General features: G+C 44.6%; 1 protein-coding gene across 1 annotated transcript; it reads right to left on the bottom strand.

The window, feature by feature from the left end:
* Nucleotides 1–602, bottom strand: LOC147416923 (uncharacterized). The gene has a single exon (XM_086507954.1). The coding sequence runs from the start codon at nt 457–459 to the stop codon at nt 16–18; it is 444 nt and encodes a 147-aa protein (XP_086364080.1). The 5' UTR covers nt 460–602; the 3' UTR covers nt 1–15.
* Nucleotides 603–14,761: the final 14,159 nt, after the last annotated feature.

Genomic DNA, 14,761 nt, shown 5'->3' with positions numbered 1-14,761 from the left:
TTTACAAAGCAAGGGCTACCTTGGCCTTACCTGGAGCGCAGTGGTGCAATCCTTTCCTTCAACTTTCACTTGTGTGACAACATTGTGATCAAACCAGAGAACAGTGTAGGGAACACGTGCCCCCCACTTGTCCCACCCTGCCGTCATGCCACATTTGATGGCAATGGCACCTGTTCTACATGAGTCTGCTGTCATCTCACGGGGCCTTGTTGAAATTTCAACTCCTTTGGCCTTAGCAACATCTTCAACAGAAATAGCGGGCTGTTTGACAACTATCTCTGTCTCCCGCCCCTTCACTGCTTTGCTCGAATAATGGAAAATGGTGTGATCTGAAGGCCCCTCCGCAAATGGCCTTTGACGAACGTATGCCCAGGACGAGGAGACAATTCTGCTTGCAGATAATATGGGCGATTGTTTGTGCTGTCGAGCAAGCCTGGCAAGAATCGTCCTGGCTTGCATATTGATTCGCACCGCGGCGTCTGCCTTACATAATGCTCAATACTCCTCGACCGTCGCTCGACAACACAGCTTACTTGAGCAAAACCTGCTGACTGTGAGTGAAGGGTTTAAGGGGAGCTCTATGAAGGAACCATCTACCTCTAGAACATTTGTCAAAAGTTTCTATCCTTAAAAAACAAGGTGAAAATTCACTCTGGCCTACATAAGGCTATTGAGAAGAATTTCATAATAAGAGGCTTCTTTGAAAGAGAGAAAAATAGAAAGTGATTAATATTTTAAAATATGTGGTATCACAATAAAAAGTGTGGCAATGAACTATCTAGATTACAATATACTTCAAAAGCATAAAAAATAATGTTACACAATACTCAATGCCCCTCCTAAAAGAGACAGGTACACAAATGTAAACACCCTCTCCAGTGTTCACGAAATATCAATTTTGCAAACATACAAAATTCCCTATAGGGTAGATTCAAAGACGAAGTACTCAAAAATAATCAAAAAATTTGCAATTTAACTCTATTTTCTTATATATTTCAAGTGGATTTTCTCCTTCTTCCCCTCCCTTCAACCAGTTGTTTTGATATTTCAACCGGTTCAACGCTAAGTTGAGACACACTTTTCCGGAACACTGACCTCTCACAAGGGCTTAAAAGAAATAATAAAATAACATTTTATTATTATTACTTTTCCATGTCAAGCTTGATCCAATGGTCCAAAGATGCACCAAAAATCCAACCCTTTACTAAAGACTACTTATGTAGTCCAAAATAATTTACATATGAAGCGAAATACGTCACCACGATTCATTTTAAATAAATGATAAAAGAGAATCTAGTATGTGCCTACGATTTTGGAAAAATAGCAATTAGGCAAAATCCTACGGGATGCCCTAGTGATGTTAAGCAAAAGTGAATGAAAGCAAAGTTGGAGGCCGACCGCAGCTCGCAGGGAGGAGGACATGTCACGTACAAGAAGACGGAAAGGAAGGAGGGAATGTGGCGCACCATGGAGCATAGGGGGCAATTGCTCAAGCGGAAAGGCTGATTTTTGTTGCTTTTGATATTCTAGGGGCGCGCAGGCTCGAGGAGAGCCACACGCCGGGCAAGGATGGCACAGGATGAACATGTGTTTTTTTAGTAAAGAATTGAGTGCGTTCACAACTAAGTCGTTGTGATGCAGTGGCTAGCCAATTTGAATTGTTTTTTAAATCTCCAGAGTTCCATTCACTTTTGATGGCACGTTTTGCTTGGAAGATGCGTTGCAAAGGTGGGGCAAAGGTATCTGTGGAGATTCGGCATAATAAATCTACATACCTACCAGTGTATGATTCTCTCTCACACACACATGCAAAAAGTAGAAGGGTAAAGTGAAACAAAGTGAGAGAGAAGTGGTGGGTAGGATGCATGCAACCCCAATGCACTTTTGGGCCAGTTCTTTTTGCAAAGTTGAATGTCGAGCTTTAAAGGACAGAGATAGCGCTTAAAGCTCAGAGATGGCGCTGCTGAGAAGGCATCTCCTTGTGTTGCTACGATGGCACACAAGGGTGGCATGGATCAAACAGAAGTAGTTCGGGTAGGAACTATTCAAGCGTAGTTGTATTGAATGGGGTGGTTGATAAGGGTTGCCTGAGTCACAGTGCAATGCTATGGGAGAAGGCAGCTCTCTCCCTCTCAACAAGTCCAGTCGCATTGTGGCATTAGACAAGTTGAGGATGGGGTGCACAACAAAGCAAGTCCAGGGAATGCAAGCTGGCAAGGATGCACTCTCTCTCTCTCTCTCTCTCTCTCTCTCTCTCTCTCTCTCTCTCTCTCTCTCTCTTCTCTCTCTCTCTCTCTCTCTCTCTCTCTCTCTCTCTCTCTCTCTCTCTCTCTCTCTCTCTCTCTCTCTCTCTCTCTCTCTCTCTCTCTCTCACACACACACACACACACACACACATACACACACACAGCGATCGAGGCTTCGACTCGATGATGGTGATGGCCGTCTCCATCTCTCCAGCTGTGATCGAGGCTTGTATAGGTAGGGAAGATGAGGCCAGGTGGGGAGGGCAGGTGCAAGGGGGGAGGAAGGAGGGGTTACTTAGGGAGGGGGGAAGGCCAAGCCCTCAAGGGGGGCAGGGAACATCGAGAGAATCTCTAAACTATTGTATTTTTTTAAAAGAAGAACCAGTATGTGTGAGGATGTGTGCCCCAACACTAAAAAAAGAAAAATTATAAGATTCCCAGTGAGATGCTCGTATAGGAGCTCTCTCTCTATATATATACCTTTCCTCACATTCCTTTGTACTTTTCAAAGTCGTTGGAAACAGTTGTGGTAGGCCTTGGACTTGATGTGTGTTAGAAGGCCCTAAATCTCTCTCAACACTAAAAAAAAAAAATATATATATATAAGATTCCTACGAGATGCTAATGTGAATGCTCTCTCTCTCTCTCTCTCTCTCTCTCTCTCTCTCTCTCTCTCTCTCTACTTTTTGAAGTTGTTGGAAACAGTCTTGGCAAGCCTTGGACTTGACGGGTGTTTTTGTGTACTTTTTGAAGTTGTTGGAAACAGTCTTGGCAAGCCTTGGACTTGATGGGTGTTAGAAGGCCCTTAAATCTCTCTCTCTTCCTTCATTTTCCCTTCCTTCATCACCTCTTCACACACGAATTCTTGCACAACAAAACTACACGGCACTTTTCCTTTTCTTCTCTTCTTCCTACACACACACACACACACACACACATGCACACACTCACTCATGTGCCTTCCCTATGAGTGTACAACATTGAAGAAACACACGCAACCCCCCTCCCCCCCCCCGCCGACATGCCGAAGAACGTCGCAAAGGATGAGGTGGCCAAACTTGAAGATAAGGCGGCACCCTACATTACAGACACTCACAACGTCATCATCAACAGGCTATCCAAGCTTGAGAAAGAGGTTGAAGCATTGACCAAGGAGAAGGAAGCATGGAAGAAGGAGAAGGAAAAATGGGAGGAGGAGAGAGAGGAATGGAAGAAAGAAAAGGAAGAGGTGAAGGAGAAAATCAAACTCCTCCATTCTTCTAGCGCATCCCTCACCCGAGAAGAAGGAGAGCTAAAGCAGAAGCTCTCAAGGCAAGTATCAACGACAAATCGGAGACCACCAATGAAGGATGGGTCAAAGTATCAAGAAGAATATCAAAAAAGAGGCGAGACTGGAAGCCCAAAAAGATGAGGCGCTCATTACACACACAACCATTGAGGAAGAGAAGATTTGACAAGCCTACCGCCTCAATGTATGAGTGACTACCATCAAAGAAGAGGAGGGATCCACACTTGAGAGCAATGGGAAAGCCCTATGCATGAAACTCGAGTACAATGAAGAAGAGGATACCCGTATCCAAAGCTTGGAGAGCCGGCAAAGACTTACAAAAAAGAGCCCTCATCCTCCAATTCACCTCCGAGGAGTCTTCAAGCTCATTCATCCCAAAGAGGGCCATCTTGAGAGGACTAGAGGGCCCTCATATCTACCTTGACGACGACCTCACAAAGATGCAACAAGACCACCGCCGTGCATGCACGCCTAGAGTCAAAAAATTTCGCAAAGAAGGGAAGAAGGTGGTATACCAAGATGGTAGCAAGACCATCGCATAAAGACTCCCGCCTATGGGACACATGAGGAGATCCACATTGTGATTTGAAACTGCAATGGGGATCTATGGACATTGACACATCCAGAGAGGCTTGAGGAGGTGATGAGAGGATGGGACCTCATTCTCCTTATAGAGAAACATGAGAGCCCATAGCTAAGTCTACCGCGGATCATGGATTTCAGTGGGATTCCTCAAGTTGAGGGAGTACTTGCCAGCACACTACACACGAAGATCGGGAGGGTAGCTATACTCTTCAGACATGGACTCCAGAGTAGGATACATATTGATGCACACGACCTGTAGGCCCGTTATCTTTGGATTCACTTTGAGCTATCACGAGATAGGATCTTCTCCATTTCCCCCTCAGGCTCAAGATTTTCTACTACAGGGATGGGGAAAAGAGACCGTCCCCATACACATGCTTGTTAGATGAGATTATGGGGTACTCTACATTGAGGGATGTCCTCCTCATGGGAGACTTCAATGCCAAGACATGTTGTGACCAGTGTGAGACATACGACACAGAGAACCCGGTGGCACTACATGCCACACAGGAGGATGCTACCATGAGAGATTCAACAGACACAACCCACACATCATAGAGTACGGCCATCATTTACTCAGATTAGGCTCTCATCACCATCTCGTTATTTATAATGGGATGGCCTAGTGGCCCACTTCAGGAGGGTTGACATGCATACCACATGGAGTTATAGATGGCGGATATTACCATGAGAGAGGCCACTCACATGCTTATCTCTTTCACCATCCCTCCCATACCTATTGGACACATATCTTGCACTCTCCCTCACTCCACACCCTCCACATCCACGACATGCCCCCATGTTAGGAATGGGATCGTGCTAGCTAAGGTGGATTAAGGAGAAACATAATGCAAGTGTGTGAGTGTGTGTGTAAGCAAGATTATCACTCAAGTGAATTAGGTTCCAAGATAGAATTAGCTTGGACTCATAAACACAATCTCTTGAGTATTGATTTAGCTTAGCACAAGCTCACCATAGACAAGCATGTAGTGCAAAATAGAGTTGTGTTTATTCATTCATGAAATGAGCTTTAAGTAGCTCTACAGCCTTGCTCCACAGCATGTGGGTTAATTCCACTCTTATCTCCTTGACTCACACTTTACAATCCTCCCCTTGAGGTATGGACTATGACAAAATACTGAAGATGCATTATCCACACACAAGATGATAAGCTGGTATCCACACAGGATGGTAAAATCCACACAGGCTGACAAAATCCACATAGGATGATAATATCCACACAGGAAAATAAAAGTCCTCCCCTACAATCATGGTGATCTTATAAAGTTGTCTTTTGAGACTAACTTTACTTTCTTTTGGCCCTGGCTCCAAAATTTCTTTCTAGGACATGCTAGGCATCATGTGCATGCTTGTGTTTGTCTATGAAATGCACATAATTGTCATGCAAGGAGGTGATGATGATTCCTAACACTTGTTCGTCTTTGGCCAAATTCTGTGCACTTGCTATGAGTGTAGATGCCCTAGTGTGCACTCCATCGGGTTCGGCTTGTTGCTCTAAGGCAATGCTGATGACAGACCACAAACATTTTTTCATAAGGTAACCTCTTAACTTCATTTTCCAGGTGTGAAACCCTTCCCCATTCCCTTGTCCCCCATTTGTGCTAATAGAGGGGTCTTAGCTTAGGAGACTCTCCTAGCCAGTGTCTACCTCTTTACACAAGCACAATTGATGATAGAAAATTTATTTGCAAAATTGTGTGCTTGGTTGTAGATTTTAAGGCTTCATTGTAAGAGAGAGAGAGAGAGAGACAGAGAGAGAGAGAGAGAGGGATCCCCTTATGTGAAGCTCCTCTTCACTAGAGTGAAGCCCCTCTTCGCAATAGGTAGTGCTCTTTGAGGTTTTTGAAATTTGTGCTTGGAGAAGTCCTTTTGAAACTCGATGAGATCTTGAGGTCCGCCTTTGAATGCCTTTTGGAAGGCTCCCTTTTGAGGGCTTAATGACTCGCTTGGAAAGATTTTTTTGAATGCTCGTCCTTCTCTTTAATGCTTTTGTATGGTGTGTCTTGGTAGCCTCGGGTCGCGTTCTTTGATGCCTTTGATGCTGCGGAGTTGGAGAATGCCTTAGAGGTTTTAGCATCGATGCCCTTCAGCCAAGCTGGGCCACGGGGTTGTGCTCTTTTGTGGCCTTGGTGCGAATGGCGGCCCGTGTGAATACCTCCTTGGAGTGCCTTCCACAATGGATGGCCCTTGGTTGGGTTGAGGTAATTTCAAAAGGGGCTCGGGTAGCGACGGGCAAGGCAGGTAGGTTTAGGACATGCGTGGGCAGAGGCGGGCAGGCGGGGACAGGTCGCCGAGCAGGCGGGCAGAGCAGGCGATCGATCGATCGGAATTTTTTGCTGTGTGGCCGGCTGTTCGGACCCGAAATTCATTGCAATACACTTTACCGCAACGCTGAGGTCCACCAGTTGGGAGGCTGGGTAGTGGACGATCAACACCCTATAATAGGGTTCCCTCTCGCGGGTCTAGCAGAAAGTATTTAATGCATCAACTTTACACACACACACACACACACGCCTAAAAATAGGTAACGTTGAGGATAGGTTTAATGGGGTTCTCAGGCTCGGATTGCATAACTTGAAGGCTCTATGGCAACCTTGCAATGACCACTTTGAAATGAGGAGAGCAATGCACGCTAAATGCGAAATCAAGGAGATTAATTGGAGATGCAAACAACTTAGAAATATGACACAAAAATGACTAGATTAAGGGCCCCAATTAAGAATTAGCAAAGCCTAACACTAATTAGGCTACTAATGATCAAAGAGTAGTGGCCCAAGAGTTCCAAGACTCAAGGACATGCTCAAAATAACCATTAGAGCTCTAATTAGGCCTAGAGAGAGAGAGGGCTAATAATCAAGGATCTTGCTAATGATAATTAAGGAATGCTAATAATAACAAAACTAGCTAGCATAACCTAATGCTCTGATACCATTTGTTAGAAATGGGATTGTGCTAGCTAAGGTGGATTAAAGAGAAACATAATGCAAGTGTGTGAGTGTGTGTGTAAGCAAGATTATCACTCAAGTGAATTAGGTTCCAAGATAGAATTAGCTTGGACTCATAAACACAATCTTGAGTATTGACTTAGCTTAGCACAAGCTCACCATAGACAAGCATGTAGTGCAAAATAGAGTTGTGTTTATTCATTCATGAAATGAGCTTTAAGTAGCTCTACAGCCTTGCTCCACAGCATGTGGGATAATTCCACTCTTCTCTCCTTGACTCACACTTTAGGACAAAGCTCACACTTTGCACCCCACACACCACGATACATTTCACACATGAGCTAGCCCCCTTATACTTGAGAGAGGTTGAGAAGGGACTCCTTTTACTTCATCCCTCTACGCCACTACCCATGCTCACCTCCCACATCACATATGTCCTTCATATATCTCCCATTAGCTCTTTCCTACACACCACCAACACACGCCACACTTCCCCCTTAGGGACTATGCCACATAACATCTGGTAAGATGATGAGTGCAAAGACCTTTATCGTCAGTTGTGTGCGCAACGGACACTTGGTGAGATCACTAATCGAGAAGCCAGGTGCCACATGAAGATACTCACACGCCGAAAGCGGCGAGCTTTCAAGGAAGCACATGAGCTAGAGCTATACCACTTACTCATGAGCATGGACACGCCGAAAGCGACGAGCTTTCGAAGAGGCACTGGAGCTCGATCTACACCGCTTATTCAGCCACAGCATGGTGCACCCTTCAAGAGCCACGCTCGACTACTCCTATTGAGGACCCACAGGTATGGCATGATTATGCAGAGAGACTCTATGAGGTACCAAACCAACCTCCGATTCCACAGCCACCCCAACCTCGACCCATGAGCTCTTCTTTCTTCACAACATAGATGGTTAAGAAGGCCATCCACCATCTACAGCATCGTCGGTCTTCAGAACATATAAGATTACAAAGTGAACCCCTCATTTACGCAGCCACCACTATAGCGCCTGTTGATTGCACATGCATTCAATCGGGCTATAGGGGAAGGCTTCCTAGAGTAGTGGACTCGTCACACCATTGTACCAACCACAAATGTGGGGACACCTTGGACCCAGGGAATTACAAGGATATCATGATTGGCCATACAATGGTCAAACTGTATGGGGCAATACTTGAGGCTTAGCTTAGTTCATATGGAGAAACTGAGGGCCTACGGGCTCCTAGCCAAGCAAGGTTCAAGTGGACCTTCTCCTCCATCGACCACATCTTCATTATGCACTACCTCACTGATGCAAAGGTGTGGAGGAAGAAGATTTATTGTTGCTTTGTGGAATTTCCCAAAGCGTTTGACACAACCCACGAAAGAGTAAGTTTCGGTGACTTCAGAGTCTAGGGATACCATTAGACATGATATGGGCATCTATACACTCTTTGACTTTGAGAGAGTGACTGGGAAGTTCGTTGTCTAGGCGGCCTGTCAGAGTCCATTGCTAGCACCATTGGTGTTAAGCAAGGATGCCCCCTCTCCCCGACCCTCTTTGGATTCTACATCGGATGAGATATCTGACTACATATTACGAGCAAGAGGGGCAGGTGTTGACCTAGCAGGTACTCCAATACACATTATGCTATATGTTGATGACATTGTTTTGATTTCTGAGTCACCAGGGGGTCTACAAAGCCTTTTGGATGAGATGGCCCCTTCTCCATGACTTAGGCAGCCCACTGGCAAACTCACCCGTGGATATGCAACTCTAGCCATGTTAGAGCGAGATATCATCAGGCACACTTTCAGGAGCCCCGCACAAAGGGGTGCCTATTTGATACATTAGTCACCTAGCCTTGATGTATGCAGCAAAAGTGTGGGCACTGGGTTAATAGATAGTGAGTGGGCACGAATTGAGAGACCACATGTATATATAATCTCCTACTTGTTTTGTTGAAAACATGCAGTGCCATAGGACATCATTATAGCAAAGCTTGCTAACCCCCCCCCCCTAGAGGCACTCTTTTAGATGGTCTGCTTTATTCAGAGAGTGAGACAGCTCTCGAATGAGAGACTCACACGGAGAGCATTTGAGTCAGCCATACAGATAGCAAAGTCTAGGTATGATAGAGCTTCGTACACCCAGGTCAAATCATGGGTCGGAGCACATGGCCTCGATCTTGAGATATTGCCATCATCCCGGTATGACCCCGACTCACCCCAGGGGTCATACTCACCCCAGGTTCATCTCTCACCTAGTGGGTAAAATAGAGTGCTCCGATAGGATATCTAGAAGTTATATATCAGACAGACTTGGATCACATCCCCCCTTCAGCGAAAGATGTCACACTACAAAGATCATTATCTTACCATGCTTGAAACAGGTTCATACATTGACCATGCTATTGTTAGAGTCTTGGCATCTCAAGCGAACTGCCCAATGTGATCCCATTATCTAGTTTGGCTTTTAGGTATTTATTTTACTTATTTGTCAAAGTCTTGGGTAGGGCAATTTACTGAGATTGCTATATAAGCAACCTCTTACCTCCATTGTATACACATTCAGTTATTCATTGCCAAGGTTGACAATTCAGGAGTCTCTCTCTCTCTCTCTCTCTCTCTCTCTCTCTCTCTCTCTCTCTCTCTCTCTCTCTCTCTCTCTCTCTCTCTCTCTCTCTCTCTCTCTCTCTCTCTCTCTCTCTCTCTCTCTCTCTCTCTCTCTCTCTCTCTCTCTCTCTCTCTCTCTCTCCCCGGTCAGAGAGAAGAACCTTCACGCCAGCCACTCTCTACCCTCCTCTGCTCCCAACGTTTTAAAACGTTTTTGTATAGAGGCATCAAATCACCTCCTTACGCTCATGTAGCGTTTCAAAACGCTGGCCGCTAGGCCACTTACTGTCGCCCCCCTTCTACGCTGCCAGCGCATTCTGAAACACTGCCCGTGACTGTGATCGTTTGCAGTCGTGGATGTTGCGGGCTTTCTGAAACGCTTGCCTTAGCCCAACTCCCAGTGTCACTTCCCCTCTCTCTTGCATTTTGAAATGCACAATGGGCCCTTGCCACCAATAGTGAAGGAACTCTCCGACACTAAACTGCGACCCCCCTCTTAAGGCAGAGCGTTTTGAAACGCTAGCCCTTGAGAACCCTGGAGCAGTTTGGAAATCCATTTGTTGGAAGAGAGGCACTTGGTGAGCAGAGTGTACAAGAGACACTTGGTGCGGCTTGGGAGATGAAGAGGCGGGAAATTGGAGTTGAAAAGGCAGACTGTGGAGCAATTTGGCATAAGTCGTGGAGCGGATTGACATCGGCTTGGATGGAACTCTCTTAGCCCTTGCTATGCATAGTTTATTTTGGAGCTCTGGATTTGTTCAAGGCCTACCACAGAGAAAACGTGCAAAGCGGCTTGTTGACGACAGAGTTTCAAATTTCAGAGAGGGATAGCAATTGTGCGGAGCCCATTGTGTGTGGAATTCCCTTTGCGGTGGAATTGAATTTGCTTGGAGCTTTTACGGCTTGGTTTGTATGGCCATTTTTTGGAGTGCAAGAAGGTACTCGATTACCAGAACTTGCAACTTCAAAATATGTCCCTCCCTTGCTCGAGCACCCGCGACGACATCGACCAAAACCAACCAAAAGCTATGGATAACAAATTGTCAACCATCCATTTAGTGGCCTGTGCACCGGCACAGTTCTCAAGGAACCCGACAAATTGTTTGGCTTGAGTTTGTGAAGTCAAAAGCAAATGGAGGAGTTTGCTAGAGAACCGCAACAAAGGTCAGTTGGACAAGGATGGCAATACCACTATTTTGTTAGCTGCCACGGTACCCATGAGGTACAACCACATTTGTGTGACTGCTTTGTTTGGCTTGAGAGTTTGAAGCCAAAGGAAAAAGTAGGAACTCACAGATAGACAAGGATAATGGCAAGCTCGACAAAGATTACGATAATAAAGATTTGTCAGAGGAGATCGGCATGGCACACATGGCGGTAGCCATAGGGGCCTCGACGTCAAATTTCTAGTCAAATGATAGGTGTCACCACTAGCTTCAAACCAGAGAGAGGCTTGTGAGTGGCAGTGAAGGGCAATGAATGCTCCCTATAATCAATTTGGACCCTTGTGTTGGAGTTCAAGTTATCGGTGTTTGGACCCATAGGTAGGAGTTCAATGCACGTGGATCTGGTAGGGAACCAATGAGACGTCTAAAACACTATGGATGAGTGCACCAATCCATCGTTGTTGGTCAGATTATGGACAGGATGTGTTCCATAGTTCATTATCTTGGAGTTTTATATTTTGGACGTGATGTGTTCACAGTTCACAAATGGGGATTATTGGACGTAGTATGGTCTACACTTCAAAGTTTCTACAAAGGCAACCGATGCTCAAGATGGCATTACTTTCATGTACAAAGTTGAGGAGAGCAACACCGAGGTGTATCGAGTAGTCCAAGGCCTTCTATTGGGGTGTCCATGGTAGCTTCTTCATTGACTTGGTCTCACTATTGATGTTCATTATGAGCTGTAGAGAGGGTGTTAGAGTTTTGGCATCTCAAGTGGACTGCCCAATGTGATCCCATTATCTAGTTTGGCTTTTAGGTAGTTATTTTACTTATTTGTCAAAGTCTTGGGTAGGGAAATTTATTGACATTGCTATATAAGCAACCTCTTGCCTCCATTGTATACACATTCAGTTATTCATTGCCAAGGTTGATTGGTTCAAGAGACTCTCTCTCTCTCTCTCTCTCTCTCTCTCTCTCTCTCTCTCTCTCTTCTCTCTCTCTCTCTCTCTCTCTCTCTCTCTCTCTCTCTCTCTCTCTCCTGGTCTCTACGCTTTCGCATCATTGACTTTGATAGCTATATGGACACCTACATGCACACGAACCAACTACTCGTAACGCGAAGGCTGAGGTTTGGGCGATCAATAGACATCTATTTTGATGTGCAACAAAGATGACTGGTCACAAGGTGATATGAACAAATTTCAAGGAAAATCTCAACCTTCTGAAAAATCATTCAAGACAGCATGGACAGACACCCAGATTACTCACTACATGGTATTTATCAAGTATTTCTTTCTCTCTTATGTGCAAATATGTGAGTGTAAAACATTCTAACTAATCTGTTTTCATATCCAGCACATCATCTTCAATCATTTGCCATATTTTATACAGAAGTATGGAAACCCGGCAATATGGAATACCCAAGGGATGGAAAAGTCTCATTACATGCGAGAAATGCTTATTTCAGGCACACACGACATGGTGGCTCTCGAATCAAGGCTAACAGTTTGAGAGAACTATTTGAATGGTTCTATCGTAGAATCATTCATCGAATGCAGGCAAAAGAAGTCTTGGCAAATTCAGCAACAGCACAAAGCCATCAGACATTTACAACAACAAAAAGCTAAAAGATCAATGGCATACAACAACTTCGGAGCTCGTGAAAGTCAACGAAGGTGGAGAGAGACAATGGTGTATGTGAATCACAAGTGGAGAAAGATACTCTGAGTGGATGGCATTGTAAAAAATTTATGTAATACATGATCTTATACAATTGGTACTTGAAGTGTATCAAGATTTTGCAGGTTCAATTTTGTTTTTTGGCACGTCACCCTTGTAACGAATCATGAGATGTTTGCCATACTCTAAAAGTTCATCTGGTTTTGTCTACCAAGAGCTAGTGCCATTGCTGTGTAGTGTAGTAATACGCTGCCCGACCACCTGTATAGCCTGGGCAGTAACCAAAACAATCTCTAGCAAACACTTTGTCAACAAGAATGACTTTATCTGCACTTTTGGGCAGCACCGGTCCACCCAAGAAGCGTGATAGTGTCTTGAATGTGTAAGTTGCTATTGAACCCTCTTGTGACATGGAATTGTGAAAAACTACTATCGGCGACTCGCAGAGCTTTGAAAGGTACTGTGCTAGGGCCGCATCCCTTCCTCGATACTCTCTTGTCCGGCACCGAAGGAAGTCATCCTTGTCAGCAATCCAAGACTGCACATACAATGTCAGAAATGACACAAACAGAGAGAGAGAGAGAGAGAGAGAGAGAGAGAGAGAGAGAGAGAGAGAGAGAGAGATACCATGAAGCTCTCATCCTACAGAAAGAGGTTTTCTTGCCACAGGTCTACAGATGTAGTTGACCCCTGACCTAAATGGTTAAACCAATCCTCCACTTCTTTGTTACTTTTCGATGGTCTTAGGCTTTGTCTTATTGCTTGGAAGGTGGCTTCATCAGGTAGTGTCTCCTTGTATTTTTCAGCTTTCTCAAAGCATCTTCGAAGGCATTCCATTGGATTGCTGGATGTTTCCATTGCCTCATCATCACTACTATCCTCTGAAACAAATCCACTCCTCTCCTCTTGGACTCTGGAAATAATAGCCAGGGAGAAATACTCCCTTAAATAAAACACACTTTGCACATCATGTAAGAAGATATAGGTCCTGTCTCCAATCCTGAACTCAGGCACAGCTGGCAACATCATCTGAGCATGCTTCTCAGTGAAGTTACTGACATCCAATGGAAGTTTGATTTCTGTGGTTTTCACAGAGAGCATCTTACTTCTTTGTACTTCAATTGCCTCAACCTCAAGGTCGACTGTGTCTTCAACCTCCTCGACTTCTTGCATATGAGTTGTCTCCTCGCATTCCTCTTCTGGTGCTGCATCATGCTTCTCTAACACCTCATCAGGATTCTGCATGAGGAATCCAAACAGGCTGTTGAGGTAAATCATAAAGCCAAAGGCTTCCTGAATGAGTTTGCATTCTTTTTGGTGCAAAGGGCAGACTGAATGTCGGCAAGAGGGTGGTAATTCCCTATACTTCTTCACTCCCTGTCCCTTTCCACCACAGTCATTTAAATGCACAAGAGTCATAGTAGGCAGAACAACCCTTCCTACCTGCACCATCACCTCAAACTTATCTCTGTAGGACTGCAAGAAATTACTGTGCTGAGCTAATAGGTCTTCAATGTCAAACTTTGGATTAAACATAGAATGAATTAGATCATACTTGTCCCCAGCACCACAAGATGCTGCAAAATCAAACAGCCTCTCATCAGTTGCAGCTGGGTCTTCCAGAGAAGACACATCCTCCTTTTCTTTACATTTTGTACTTTCTAGCACATCTGCATCATCTGAGAAGTCTATATTTCTCTTTCTGGTATTTTTCTTGAGATGTACCTTACAGGGCACCACACCCTTGTCGGGTGAGGAATCTTCTTGCCCTGGTGACCTCTCTGATTGGTCTTCACCAAGAAACTTTTCCTCAGATATGTCCTGACAAAAGTCAACAGTTCTTTTGGCAGATACATTAAGCAACTGAGCCTGCAAGGTTTGAAATCCTGGCACAAGCCCTGGATCTGGTTTCAGCCTCTTCTACCTACTGGACCTTAATCCTAATCATCAAGAAACATAACAAGTCAAAACCATGATGAGCAAACATGACAATTCTGCCAAAACCAAACCATCATGATCTGTCTCTCTCCCCTTATAGATATAAATATATCTATAAATATAAATAAATAAATAAATAAATAAATATATCTGTCTCTCACCAAAACAGAAACAGAAACACACCTAGTCTCTCTCTCTCTCTCTCTCTCTCTCTCTCTCTCTCTCTCTCTTTGCATTTGTCTATAGGACTAAAGGCGCGCGAGAAGGAAATGTGCCTTTTGCAA

This window comes from Adiantum capillus-veneris, unplaced genomic scaffold, assembly GCF_014529385.1.
Source record: "Adiantum capillus-veneris isolate H3 unplaced genomic scaffold, ASM1452938v2 Hic_scaffold_356, whole genome shotgun sequence".
Lineage (NCBI taxonomy): Eukaryota > Viridiplantae > Streptophyta > Polypodiopsida > Polypodiales > Pteridaceae > Adiantum > Adiantum capillus-veneris.
Note: the sequence above shows the minus strand (reverse complement) of the source record. Positions and strands in the feature narration are given on the sequence as shown.

Bases quoted from the DNA above. Each gene is read 5' to 3' on its own strand.
- LOC147416923 (XM_086507954.1), bottom strand. From the start codon at position 459: ATGCAAGCCAGGACGATTCTTGCCAGGCTTGCTCGACAGCACAAACAA.